General features: G+C 37.8%; 1 protein-coding gene across 1 annotated transcript; it reads right to left on the reverse strand.

The window, feature by feature from the left end:
* Nucleotides 1-1113: 1113 nt before the first annotated feature.
* Nucleotides 1114-13285, reverse strand: si:ch211-112c15.8 (tumor necrosis factor receptor superfamily member 1A). Its single transcript, XM_087833519.1, has 11 exons — nucleotides 13271-13285; nucleotides 11228-11324; nucleotides 10996-11121; nucleotides 10188-10313; nucleotides 10019-10058; nucleotides 8250-8323; nucleotides 7645-7770; nucleotides 7287-7433; nucleotides 6667-6704; nucleotides 6341-6449; nucleotides 1114-2281 (listed from the first exon to the last, which is right to left on the reverse strand). The coding sequence occupies exons 1-11, from the start codon at nucleotides 13283-13285 to the stop codon at nucleotides 1941-1943; spliced, it is 1239 nt and encodes a 412-aa protein (XP_087689645.1). The 3' UTR covers nucleotides 1114-1940.
* Nucleotides 13286-15398: the final 2113 nt, after the last annotated feature.

Genomic DNA, 15398 nt, shown 5'->3' on the forward strand with positions numbered 1-15398 from the left:
AGAAGTGTTGCTTACTCTGCATAGCTTGTTATATGACATGATATCATTTGCGAGATATAGGTGACAGTAAAGGCCAACAAGTCATTTAGAGCAGTTTCAGTTCTGGTAATCTTTCATTTATTTATTTATTTATTGAGAAATACTGGAAATCCCTTTTTTGGCAGGTGACACTGGTGTGGTTAAAAACATGGCAAACACATGCTGATGTGCAGCCTGACAGCAGAAGAATAATGCTATAAATTTTGAAGCTGTCGTGCTGCATGTAAACACATAAAGTGAATGTCGTCCTGTAAGGGATCTGTTATTTTTCCATCCAGTAACTATGAACAATATAAGGCAGCTGTTCTTTGTGCTTTTAGCCCAAATTTGCAATTCATGCGATGGGTGTAATCCAACTCAAGAATAAAAGCTCTTCAAGTACTGTGCTCCTATTTTCTTTGTTGGTGGTTGGGGGGGCGGGGGGGCGCTTACAAATGCACACCAGCTGCTGCGGTTCAAACATACAGTCCATACTCCCACCTTGTGGCCAAACATTTTATTCATGACATATACATATACAGGTGACATTTTGACTTGGGGTTTTACAGTAGCACGTTTTCATAACAGTGTACCACTAAAGACCACAATGAGATGAAAAACATTAAGATTTTCACTTTCAGTTTATTCTGCACCACACAAATATTCATACAAATGGATCATAAATAAAAAAAACAATTATACTTTAACATACACCTCCCAGTTATACATATACAAATATTTATATCTCAGGGAAAGTGACCTACATTCCCATTAAAACTTTATTAAATAAACATCTTAAACGGGAAAATCCAAGACCTTTACTGTCAATGAAGTATAATGACACACACACATAGACACACAAAAAACCTCTCAAAGTGAGATACCCAAACACCACAAGTGAGAACCATCCGTTCAAATGGAATATGTGTGGTGAGGAAAAACCCAGCATGCTGAACACTGACACCATTTAGTTGCAGGAAACTGAAAAACTGACGTCCTTTGGGGATTTCAGTTTTCTTCCTTTGCAAGGGTGCACAATAACAATCAGTGGCTGAGTTGTTATACCAAACGAGGGAGACGTCTGCAGCTGTGCTGCACAAACATCCCAGATGTGCACGAAGTGATCACGCACACGCACAGTTTAAAGATTCAAACTGAAAAAGTCTGTCCTTTGACAACTCAAAAGGGGAAAAAAAGAGAGAAATCTCAAGCACAGACTTGCGGAGGTAAAACAATCACGTACACTACACTAAGGAAGTGCAACTTCCTTGCTTACCCTTTAAGCACAAACACCTCCCAGTTATGCATGTACATTGCAGTACTGCTGTAAAACCGCAGCCTCCATCGTTGGCATTTAAGAGGCACCACACAAAAAACTGGAGGTTACATTGTTCTAAACAACTTTTTGGCAGCAGCCATTAGTTAAGGGAAGGGGATTTCCCTTAATATCTTTTTATTTATTTACTGTCTCCACCTACTGTAGGCTACAAGAATATTACGAGTGTGTTAAGAGGTGTTATGTGGTTCCTAAAAATGCTAATGATGCTCTTGAGGAAGTAACCTGATGTTCGAAACTGCATTTTGCACTGCTACAAATCCATTATTTCATATGTTTACATTCAACATTTTAGGTTTCTGTCTTAACATGAAATAAGGGTCCACTTTTTTTTACATTCCAGCTTACCAGATGTTTTTATTTGGCTTTAATCTACGTCTGCATTACTCAGTACGTGATATTTACGACATTGTTCCAGGTTTCTAGGGTTGTACTATATGGTTACAGATCGTAATGTCCTTTCCAGCGAGTGTCTAGTCTTTCACACCAGCGTCCATGGCTGAATAATTTATGTTTGCAGTCGTGTTATAGATAGCATTACACTTGTGCCGCCAGGTACAGCCTCAGTTGTCCCGCACTGCTCCATTCAAATGGCTGTGAGCACCTGTCTGTGGTCAGGCGTCCACTGCAGCTGTTCCAGGCTTTCCTGGAGCATCTGTGCACAGCCGGATAATTCCATGTAGTGTAAGGCTGAGAAAATATCACTGAGTTTGGAGGAAGCGTGCTGGCTCCACAGCCTCAGCATCTGGTACTGCTTCTCCATGGAGCCGAGACTGAAACCAGTCTCCATCTCGACTCGTGCCATCTGCTGGTCAGTCACCTTAAGCAGACGCAAGAACTCCTTCCACCTATGCAAGGGCACCTCCTTGATGATCGCGTAGAGGACGATGGCCGGCCAGCGATCTGTGTGGTCATTTCGTCTGGCAACTGGAAGGAGAGAACAATTAACAGTCAGAGGACACAGGGCACTCAGCTGCTTGTTTTGCGTTAGTCTGAGGTTAAAATAATCTGTATTTATGTGAAATAGAGCATTTGCACAGCAGTTCACCTCCTGTCTCAAAAAAGTCAATTTTGCTGCTTCTAAGAGCTTCCTGTTTGTGACTTTGTTTGTCACTGACGTCATCCATTTCCACAATTAGAGAAACTAATGTGATAATCAGTGATAACAGCAAGTGGTTTTTTTTATGTTTTTTTTCCCCTTACACTGGACTCACTGGTAAAAACTTTGGTCATGTTTAAGATCAGCATCGTTACAGTGTGCAGTACTGTGCAAATGTCTAGAGCCATCCATCATATTTTTATATTTTGCAAAGAAAATAGCAAAGAAGTGCAAATATCCACAGAAATGCATTCAATAAGGGCAAAACAGAGTTAATTTGTTCTAATGATCTTGAAAGTCAAGATTTTCGTGACCACCTATATTATCTTACACAGCCTGAACTCTCTTAGGTATGCTTTACTGCACTTTCCTTAACTAGTCTTTGGGAATAGTTCCCCAGGCTTCTTGGAGCACATTTAAAGCTCTTCATTGGCTGCTTTTCATTCCGTTCTCTGTCACTGCTTCAATAACTTTGATGTTCAGGCTCTAGGAAAGCCGATCCATGACCAATAGCCTTCTACTACGTGTTTTTCTATCCAGTATGCCTTTATTGCAATAACAGCGTGTCAAGCTGCGTGGACAACAACTGAAAAAAAAATATTTTTTTGCTACATTGTCGCTAACGTGTTAACACAACACTGATTCATTCCTTGAGTGAGGTGTCTTTTTTATGCTTGAGTGAGTCATAGGTCAGTGTGAAGTGGCAAAATAAACAAACCAAAAAAAATCCTCGGAAAATGATCAGAGTGAGAATGGTAAATGGTAAATGGCCTGTATTTGTATAGCGCTTTTACTAGTCCCGCCTAGGGACCCCAAAGCGCTTTTACACGTCCAGTCATCCACCCATTCACTCTCACATTCACACACTGGTGGAGGCAAGCTACAGTTGTAGCCACAGCTGCCCTGGGGCAGACTGACAGAAGCGAGGCTGCCATATCGCACCATCGGCCCTTCTGGCCAACACCAGTAGGCGGTAGGTGAAGTGTCTTGCCCAAGGACACAACGACCGAGACTGTCCGAGCCGGGGCTCGAACCGGCAACCTTCCGATTACAAGGCGAACTCCCAACTCTTGAGCCACGATCGCCCCTGAATGAGTGAGAATGAGTGAAAAAGCAGCCAATGTCCAAAGACAGAACTTTGAAAGACCTTCAGAAAGCCTGGAGAACTACTGGTCAAGACTGCTTTAAAAGTCTGGCTCCTTGGAAGCAAATATATAAAGAAATTAGGCATAATTCAAGACTTTAACTCATGATTTGTATATACTGACTCTAATATAAAGCTTTTTTTAATGATTCAGTGTACACCTTGTAACAGTCGCAATTGTGTGGTGTCTCTTTAAGACAATTTAAGTTAATGTTTAGTAATGTCACAAGTATGTGTCACTGCTCTCTGTAGAGTGTGGGAGAAACGTGCTTGCGCATGGACGTATGGACTGACATGGACCTCATATATTTACCTTCCTAATTCAAAGTAATGTCACAGGTTGTAGGAACACTGTGTTTCATGTATGATAAGGCAGCAGCTGTTCAACCGGGCCTTGTAAGGCAGGTGATGAGTGTGTCAATTAAAGGACACCACTGTGGAATTCCCAGTGCCAGTGTGGTCGTGAGGTTTTGACTGTCCTGCTGAGTGTTTCTGCCGCCTCCTCTCAACCACTGAATACAACCCACGTTAACCTCCAACCAGCATTATGGCATACTCTGGAAAACTAATTAATTAATTAAGTAATTACTAATTAAGTAATTCAGAAGATATACGGAGAAATTTGACCAAATTATATCAGTGGAAAAGCTTTCTCACTTTGTAATAACAGGACAACAACAGTCAAGAGACGTAATGACACAGAATACACAACGCGAATAAAAGTCCCATTTCAAGCTTATGAAGAGGAGAACAGAGCATAATCCTCACCCCAGTTCAAACAGCACAAAACTAAAAAACTGGTTTTGATCTTAGCCGTGAATGCCAACAACAACATGACCTCACTAATGACTGCAGTTGTATTTAAAGCACACCTACAGGCTTGAAAGGCTTACATTGAATATCAGGAGTTTACCATATGACACAGTTAACAGGCACATGTGTTCACTATCTGACTTGCCATTTGACTTAATGTCACATTGCTGACTGATGCGAAAGAGTAAGAACGCTCTATTTTCTAGTTTCCACCTCCACAGATGTGGTTCTGATAAACACTATGGTGAACAAGAAGAGATGAAAAAGTAAAAACAACAGCACTTATAGATAGTATACAGCACTTCTATCAGATGGAAGAAACTGCAACAGCGACATTTTTTTTAATTTTACTAATATAATTCAATTAAACAATTTAGCAGTAGCAAAATAGCGCTTCCTTTTAACAACACAAGCAGACAAGCAGGTATTTGAAGGGGTAGCTATTCTCCTTAAAGCTTTAGAAATATTGCTCATTTAATGTTGATGATATATGATATTTTTAGTTTTTTAAAGTTTGTCTTTTTCATTCATCTGCTTGGATCACACTTTATCTGAAAGAATTTGTTAAATAGTAAAACAATGAAATTGAAAAAAAAAAGTATGCCAAATGCCTCTTTTTCTGGCTATGACCTACTGTCTACCACCTATTTAGGTGCGTCATAAAAACATGTGTCACTGATGATAAATGCTAATAACTTTACTGGAAAACTCAATGCTGAACACTTCCTCTTCTACAACTTTTCTCGCAGTTTTCACATCGCTTATCTCAAACATTTACAGCCAAGCCCATCACACCCTCCAGCATTCAATACCTAAGTCTCACTTCGGATGAAGTCCACAGTCATTTAAATGAGGGGAGAAAGTTGAAGCGCTACCAACAATAGGTTTCACCTCCTCTCTAAATAAACAAATTTCTTAAGTAATTCAGTGCAGCAGCATGCACCATCTCTACTGCTCACCACAGAAACAAAAAAAAATCACACTGTGGTGTGTGTATGGAAGCAAGTTCTTAAGCAACTACATTATTTACCCAGCTTGTGCTGATTGGCCTGTTTTAAACTCCTAAGTGACCAAAAGATAACTCAGCCTTATAGTGTGTACCGTATAAACTCATTTTGACTTGTCCTGAAGGACGTGATGCAATGACCCTAATCTTCTAACCATCTATGTAAATCTATATCAATATATATCGCTCTATATATCTATATCTATATGTATATAGGGAAAGAGAGAGAGATTTTTTCCTGCCTACTTAAAGGATATAATATATACAGAAATGAATAAATGTTGTTTATCCTTTTATGAGTCATATTGTCTCTGAAAATATGACAAAAGCTTCCTTTGCACTTCATGTGTAAAAATATCTATAACACCACTGAGTTTCATTTGGTACCTGGTGTTCTTCTTAGCTGATAATCCCATGATTCTAGTAACATAACTAGTATTTCTTGGGATCGTAGTAGTAGAAGTAGTAGCAGAAGAAATTATTTCCTGCTAAAATGTTGCAGATAAAGTCACATTTATCAGTTTTATATTGCCAGTTATGCCTTAAACCATAAATGGTTACATTTACCCTAAAGTGCAATACAATGGAAGCCTGTGCTGAAGGACAGAGAAGGATTTCGTCTGTGAATACTTAATACCGAATGACAGAAAAAGAAATGCAGACTGTTTGATTGTTGGCTGTTCTTGAATTTGAGGTTTTTTATCCTTCCTCACTGAAGTCCTATTAAAAGTAAGGAATATTTTAAACACTCCTTACGTTGGGAATGAGGAAATGACTTTTGAGACTAAAATAAAGTTTTCCGAGAATTCTGCAGGGGGTGTTTTTGTTTTGTTTTTTTAATTAGAAATCATCAACACATAATTATCAAAGTCCCGTATTTTGCATGCCGTGCATGTTAGCAAGAGATCAAATACTCAGTCTTACCTATGTGGCCATTGACTGGCACGAGAGGGTTGATGTGGGTTGGATGTTCTGATGTGGCTGGACTCTGATTGAGAGTCAACATGGGAGTTTCCTCAGACACTGTAAGCGTCTTGAAAGAACAAACAAGACAGCATGAGTACAAACTTTGAAGCGCATGACAGGGATGACCAAAACTTTCTGCCTTTCTTGTGTGCTAATTATAAGCTAATGAGCTAATTATCTTGATGAACTATATACAAGAAATTCTTACTGTGCACCTACAGTAAGCGTTCCTGCCTAGATTGCTATCTTTAAAGAAAACGAAGTGCATGAAACTGAGCACAAACCAGTGTGGTCGGGTTACTGCCTTGATGACTGGGTTGTTCTGTTAAAAAGGAAAGGAGATATTATCATCGAGTTTCCTGTCTGTTAGTCAAGACATGTTCAGTCACTAAGGCACATTTTTAAAACAGAACAAAATATGGATATTCTTCTATTTAATGCACAACTGGACAGTACATTTCACATTGTGAGGAGTAACATGAGAAAATTTGTCTTTGGTTGCGAGGTGTCATAGTAGCTTAACTTCCCAAAGGTCATAACTTTGATATTAGCCATATGAAAACTACTTGAATGTCTCCAGTCAATATCTACCAAACCGCTAAGTGCCTGTACTGTTTACTCTATGTACTGTATATTAATGCTCAGTGGTAGTTGTAGAAATACTCTGATGAATAAAAGTGATTGTTCAATTCAAAGCACTTGAAAAATAGTAAAAACCCTGCACTGAACAAATTACAATTAGGCAATAGAAAAAAAAAGGACTGAGAAAAGTAACAAAGGTAACATTTAACCTTAAGGGTCAAATTTGTGCCATTACGTTTTAAAGAAGATGAAGTTACACAAATCTCATATGACGTGCAAACACTTCAAATGTGTACTTAAATACAACGCACAGGTACTTTACCGTTCTGGGAGACTTCAGCCTCTTTCCTCCTCCTCCAGCAAAAACTGTCTTTGTGTTTGAATATCTTCATGGTGCAGATCAGCAGGAACCATGAGAGCAACACAAAGCTAATCACGAGAATCGTAAGAAAAATTCCTGTATTCCCCGCTGTGGACACAAAGACACACTCCACATCAATAAGTTCTGACATAAGCATATTATGTCTTTATCCTCCATGTAAATTGGATAACAATCAGAGGCTGCTAAACCTGCTAAAATGTCCATAGCAAATGTGATACGTTATAAAACTAAACTACAAAACCAAGGGCAGTAAGTTAATGTATCAAATGTGTTGTTAAAATATAAAATGAGCGCTAACGGTTACTTGGAATTTCTGTTATAATAGGATTTAATGGTGTCGTGAAAGCCTTGGATGTTGAAACAAGAGCTTTGCTTGGAGAGGGAGTTGAAGTTGAGGCTGGTGTAACAGTTGTAGACATCAATCCTGTCGTACAATTAAAAAAAAAGAAGCAAGTTTGGAATTACTTCTCAACATTAGTGGGTTATATAATGTGATGTAATCTTCTAGTATACACAGATAGACAACACAATGCGTTTGCATTAACATACTTTAAGAAAAATACAGTTTTAAACTTTATTATTTATTATTCTTGGTGCTGGTGCATTTAGTAATCTGGCTCCGAGAGCCTCAGTTGTGTTTTTTTAAGTAGTTGCAGATCAAATCTGAAGTACGGTCAGGAGGAATTTTTTCCATTCTTTTAAATAGCTGCTTTATCTCAGCAATATTTTTGGGATGTGTGGCCCAAAAAGCTTGAAAAGCAAACCCACAGTATCACATCTTGTTTTCAAATCTCCTTTTCCTAAAGATCTACTTGAATGCTTAGGACTCATTGTTTTTGCTGGCTCTCCTAACCTTCAGAAAAAGTCAGACAAAATGACATACATAATTAAAGATTCACTTACTTTTGTTTGCCACTGTGGTTGGAGACACAACTGGAGTTGTAGATGGATTTGTCGAAGCTATAGTAGTCGTTAGCCTATAACATAAAAAAACAGTATAGAAATCATCTGACAACACATATTTATCCTGACATTAAAAGCCAATGAAGCACCAACACAGACAGTTATTTCTCCTGTCGTGTGTAAAAATGCATTCCAACATTAATCTGAGGTCCAGATTCAGACTGCATAATTCAAATGAATATATCTGCAAAAGTCAGTCTGTTAGTTTAAGCTCTCCTCTGTGTGCTTGCTTGCAGTGACTTATAGAGAGACTAAAAAAAACGAATCAAAGATTTTTCCATTGAAGGTTGACGTTTTCTAGCAGCATTGGAAAAACATTCAAACATTTTGCAGCTAGGATGATCAGACCCCAGTTTGAGGAAAGCAATAATATTTGTGTGTGACTCCGTGGGGACATGTTAGCAATGTTTTGAGGTAGTCAGAAATTTTCATTACCAATAACAGGTTACCAGATTTTAGTTTATCATGTAGAGGCCAAATTAATGAAAATTAAAAGTAACTTTTCCAACTTTTCCAAGTAAATGTAAGGATAAAGGGAAGGCGAAGCTATGCTCTTATCATGTAGTCCTTATATGATCCCATATTTCTCTTTATGTTATTTCAGCTGATGTTCTGTCTGTTTGCATTTCAGTAGTAGGGATGAACATTGATTTTTGAGTGGGTTTTTTTAGCTGACAATTCTATTATTGTCAGTTAATTGTCATTTCATGCTATATTTTTCCTAGTGCGAACCTGAAGCATAATTATATCCAAAGAGGCAAAAACACAAAGTGAAATAAGCTTCCCTTTATTTTCTTTGTGGTTGTTTCAGTCTTTTCCACTAAAAGTTGGATGCCTTGTGACTTTTTGGTGGTGTCTTTCCCTGATGGGAGTAGCATTAGAAATTGAAAAATATTAAAAAGCCTTTCCCCCGTTTTTCACACAAGCTTAGTAAAAGCCAGACTTTTGCAAATCCTTTGCACTTGCACTTTCACTCAGTGCAAATGCAAATCCTGCAGAGTCAATCGATATGTGGGACATCAGGGACAAAGTCCCACATAATAAGAGACATCTTGTGACTCAATTTGTATCCTTAAAAAAGACATTATGGTACAGTGATCAGAAGAAATGGTTATAGAAATGTAAAGGTGGGTGTCCAGGGGACCTGTCTATTCTTTAATGCAAATGTGTAAAACTGGAAAACAGTGCTTGAAAAGCAACTCTAACCTGCCTATTATCAGGACTTTTGTCATCTGCAGGCATGTTATTTAGCACAGGTAGTCAAGGCCTCAGTCAAACCACAGGAAATATGGGAGGGGGAGAGAAATTTGTAACCATGTTTCCTCCATTCTAACAAAAAGCCAACACCTCCCCTGCTGAAATCAGGCCATGTTTAACTCAACCACAAACATAGTGTAGATCACATTTTAGTTAGCACTGACAAATAGTTGCCATTTATCTAGAGTAAGTTAGTGGCCCTCTAAACGTCACCAGAAGTTGATACACATTAAACGAACAAACATCACTGAACAAACACTGCAATTTTGGTGCATACCTGTAGACTGTATTCACATACAATACAGCTATCACCACAGTAAGTATATGTATTTTATATCATTGGCACTTTCATTTGCAGTTCTGTGTGTTCTTGTCAGTCTGTCGCGAACAAAATTTAAGCACACTGTCTATGTTTTTTTGTTTATTTTCTGTTACATTGTAAAGTCTTCTACCTCCAGGGGTGTAGGCACGTCGTGTTGTAGTCAGCATTCCCTGAAAGGAACATAAGAGTGACTGTGAATGTAGGAATTTAAAGTGAGATTGTTATTATATTAGAAAATGAATCAGTTTGGCTGCAGTGAATATCAATCTAATGCTTTAAAATCCTTTGAGGTTACTTACGTGGGCAGTGCGGGCAGGAACATTTTGAACATTCCCGTGAATTAGATCCTGAATTGTAGTATCCCTCCATGCAGCCACACACTGTGTTCCTGTTAAAGGTGCAGGGCTCTATTACCACCTCATCATCTGGGGGAAAAGCAAAATGCAGTGTTTTCATCTCAGTCCAAATAACTGAAAAAGCAGTTCCGATAAGGCCGTGGGACCACATGTTGTTTTCTACTGTCACATTCTTTTCATCAATTAGCACATGAAATGATTTTTCCAAGTTCTGCTTCAATATTTTATGTGAAACTCAGTTGAAATGTAAACAGAAAGAATCAATATGTTAACGGCGCGCTCAAACTGGTACTCACACAAATTCACGTGTTGTTGTTACAGTCCAAGTCTCCATGTAAAGTGAATACTCAAACTGGCACTGATGTTATTAGTGAAATACAGTTACTATTATATTAGGATTTCCCACACTAAATATTTTTTTGATTCCACTGCATCAAACTGGTTTAACAGAAATATTAGATCATTATAATTTGCTCATCATTAAAAGAAATCTTAGATGCAGCGAAGAATAGCATTGTCTTTTATATGACCAAATAAACAGAAAATACCAGTCTACTGTTTTATTTTAGTCCACATTTCTCGCTGTGGTTTTCCAGTGAAGGTGCCATCCTCACATGTTTTATATATTGAAATAACCAGAAATATCCATCTGCTTTATTCTAGTCCAATTTGTACTTGAACACTCCTTAAACTTTATCACATGAGCTGACAGTATGTGTAGCAGCAAACTGAAAATGAGCAGGATACTTACGATTACATGAGTGACACCGAAGACATCTCTCTACATGGTTTTCTACCTCCGTGAATGTGCCATGCTCACATTTCTTGCATTTGTACTTTTTAACTTGATCATCACAATTACCAACTTTATGATATCCTGGGAAAGACAGAGAGAAGGAGAAAGGTAACGAGTTAATGTGATATTTCTACAACGACTTCACAAAGGACAATAATTGTCAATAATAATCCTATGTATATCTTACCAGCTGGGCATGAATTGTAGCACGAATCATTAGTTTGTTCGATCCCCTCAGTGTGACTCTGTCCACAGGAAGTCAGTGCAAGCATCAGTGGGAAGACCTGAAACAAAAAAAATGAGGTCTGAAGATCTGAGGTGTTAAATGAGGGTTAAGGTGCTCGTGTGTGAGCAGGACTGACATTTGATCACAGAAGCTGAAACAAAATGACAGAAAGAGTAAAAATAATTGACTCTCATCAAGTCACTGGAGAGGAAAAACTTTTTAATTTGCATATATCATCAAAGAGGAACATGTTCATTGAAAATGTAAATGTTCCACTGCCATTAAAGGTTCAACACATTTTCTGAACTCTAGCATGCACATCGTGCAGCAGACAGTTGTTGTTCTACCAAAGCAGAATGACAGAAAAAAATATGCCAAGCAGATCAGTGCAGACTTGGTCCATTTTGAAGACAGAATGGAAAACATGTCAGAGTATTTGGACCATCCTCCACCCAGAGCTAATGAACTAAGACTCTTCTTGACCATCAGAGTTCTCACATACATGACACATATTGCAAACCTCAGTCCAAAAACATCCTCATTTCCGAAACTTCCCCGATACATACTGGTGAGATATAAACCTGATTGATTAATAACACTACTGTTAAATGTATAAGTAATGTTCGCACACGTCTGCAGTAGGTGAATATCCAAGCAGCTGCAGCTGTACTGCATGTTTTTTATATATATATATATATGTATATATACATATATATATATATATATATATATATACATATATATATATATGTATATGTGTATATATGTATATGTATATATATATATATATATATATATATATATATATATATATATATATATATACATATATATATATATACATATATATATACATATACATATATATACATATATATACATATACACATACATACCACAGAGTGAAAAAAATATTCTCTCTACAGACGTCCGACACAAAGGTCAAATATTTCTGACTCGTAGGTGAGTGAGAAAGGTTCAGAAGAGGAAAACAGATCATATAACTAATATAACAACCCTGCCCCACAGATTTGACCCCACAGAAAAGAGATAAGTTGGAAAACTGTTGAGCGATAGGAAATGACAGGTCAGGGAGCCCGGTGCTACCAGCTTACCGGACTATTCTTCCAGTTTTACACACTGTGGGCTTCTTCATCTTCCTTTTCCTAAACCCCAAAACACTTATATTTATGGATGCTGGCTGCCCAATAATAACACATAAAACAAGGGGAATCCTTCTGCTAACTTTTCCCCTACATTTGTGATTATTTAGATCCCTGAAATATAGCTTGCAGTATTGTTAAAAGTTCTTCATCTGTGACTCTCCTCTCATTGTTGTGAGTTATTGTCTATTTTCAATTGAGTGATTTCAGTCTCTCAAAGGTAAACCTTAAGAAAACTATTGGCCGTTGTCTTTACATTTATTATTTATTTATTTATTATGACAAGAACCTTGCGATCTTTAAGGTGGGTAAATGTGAATAATGCAAAAAGAGAAAGTAAATAATCATTAGATACAGCTCATGTAAATGTATCAAGTTATTAAACGTCACGGTCTCACTGCACCCAGAGCTGCAAGACCACAAAAGATAATCCCAGTAATCTACAGAACTTCTTCCCTTCATTCATCCACATACAACTACATGTCACTACAGCCTTAACGATTTTCGCAGCAACTAACGTACATACGCTACATATGGAGCTCTTATTACCAACAATAAAAACAGAAGAAACAGTGAGGATGTACACTAGCTGTAGTCATGGCAGCAATGAGATTTACGGCCACTCAAGAATATACGCAGGAAAATATTACAAATAATCATAAATATTTATCTTGCAGTCATTAAGACATAACGTTTGCTTCCTCTAATCCAAACATAATCTTTTCCGATAGTTCCCATCACAATGAATAATGAAAATCCACTCAGAGGAAACTGCATTAAAGCACCCTTGAAATTAAAGACGCAGATGATCCAGATCAAACCTATGAACAGAATTACTTACCAAGACAAGGTTCATTTTGGGAGAGCAGGCAGTGTGGAAGTTAAACAACCAACTTATGCTGAAATTCACTCATTTGAAAGCAAAACAATGTCGTTTTCAGCAGCAGGACGAGGCACTCTGACTGAGCTGAGGTGTAGATTTCCTTTAAAGCTGACTCAAATTAACGGTTTTAGGAAGGCTTTGTTTGTGCGAGTGTGTGTGTGTGTGTGTGTGAGTGAGTGTGTTTGTGGGTCAGGGCTTTCAGTTCTTTGGAGTGTTCAGAGAAGTGTTGCGAGAAACAGGAAACAAAGTCAGATGTAACCACCCACCCCTTACAGACACATGCATACGCACATAGTGACAGTGTAATTCCACTGAATCTCAGTGATAATGATGTGGTTCAGACAAAAGCCCTGGTGACATACATGGGGATATTTCACAAGCTGGACAGTGTGGTTAGATCTGATGGTGATGCGGAGTGGGGCATGTAAGAGGAGGTGTTGTGCACCATGAAGGTGTTGGCCATGTTACCGGCTCTAAAGTAACCTACTTTTCATTCAAACTTCAAAAGAAGAGAGAAAAAAGAAGGATGGGACCACAACAAGAATCAAACAAATGTGGTTAACTCAGTTGTTTATCATATCAGAGGAGAGAATATTGACTCTTCCTCTTTTAATCCGACATATAAATCTACACCAGTCACATTTTATTGGTTCACAAATTCTGTTCAGTGCGTGTTTTGACAATTTAACTGAACGCCACACTTATGTAAAGGACTGAAAAAATACACCAAAAAGAAGTATACAGGTTTAAAAATAGAATTTATAATCCAAAGGAATACATTGTTCATATGGCATGGTGTGCTGACTAAGACTTCAGTGTAAATCAAAAACCACAGCCTAGCCTTTTTCAAGTTTGAGAAAGAGCAATGCAATATCAGTCCAGAAATAAAACAATGCTTTCCAAAATAAATCCAGGAGCTATCAGTGCATCAGGCATTTGGCTTCCTGCTGTAGACACAAAGACACACTGATGTAAGGATGCTACATTCAAAAAGGGAGAAATTTGAGACTTACAAAAATATCCAAAAATATCCATCTCTTTTATAATGTGTCAATACATTTGATCTAATGAGTCATAAAGCGCTGAGGTGGGAGTTAAAAAAGACTACATGAGCAGTAATAACCAGTGTTGGTCAAGTTACTTGAAAAAGGTAATCAGTAACTAATTACTGATTACTTCTCCAAAAAAAGTAATCCCGTTACTTTACTGATTACTTATTTTCAAAAGTAATGAATTACTTAGTTACTTAGTTACTTTTTAAAAACACGATTTACAACCTGAATAGGTGATAAAGCGATAGATCTTTCAGCCCAATTCTACTTTTTCTGCATAATCCATCATACAAAAGGTAATCAAATGGGAAAGTCTCTTTTTAAAACTTGTTTTACTAGTTTTAATCTTTTAACTTTATGCAAAAATTTAATTATATGCAACATTCTCTGACTGGAAGAAATTTGTTTAACATTTAAACCTATTTTCTGCACATTCCTGCACATAAAATAAAATATTTTTTGTGTTTACACTCAGTCTTTCAAATAGATGCAAGTAAAACAGCAGAAAATAAATAACATCAAAGGCTAGAGGTCCTGTTGCTCTATTTTCACCTGTAAAGCAGGAGTGGGGTAGGCGGAGGTTCGCCCTGGTGCAGGTATGCCGCGGCGGTCAGTGGAAGAATCCGCGAGTTTCTCTGTGAATTTCCCATTACGTCGTTGCGCACTCGGAGCTTGTTTAGGGGGGTTTTTTGCTGTAAAAAGAAGTTTTCTTCCCACGCACAACAGACACTAATGTTTTTGTCACTTTTTATGGAATCAAACTCAAAGTAAAGTCAGTACTTCCACGCTTTAAACGCTGCACGCTCATACTCTCTCCGCACTCGATATATTATCCATTGTTGGATAATATATCACACGCAGCTGTTGTCACGAACGTCGCACTCGCTTACGTCACTGTCATGAGAATTTCTCGCAAAAAATCACGGTTTTAGTAACGCAGTAACGCAGTGTTCCTACGGGAAAGTAAGGGTAATCTAATTACCGTTTTTGCAATAGTAATCCCTTACTTTACTCGTTACTTGAAAAAAGTAATC

Source organism: Neolamprologus brichardi, chromosome 20, assembly GCF_056152115.1.
Source record: "Neolamprologus brichardi isolate AB-2024 chromosome 20, ASM5615211v1, whole genome shotgun sequence".
Lineage (NCBI taxonomy): Eukaryota > Metazoa > Chordata > Actinopteri > Cichliformes > Cichlidae > Neolamprologus > Neolamprologus brichardi.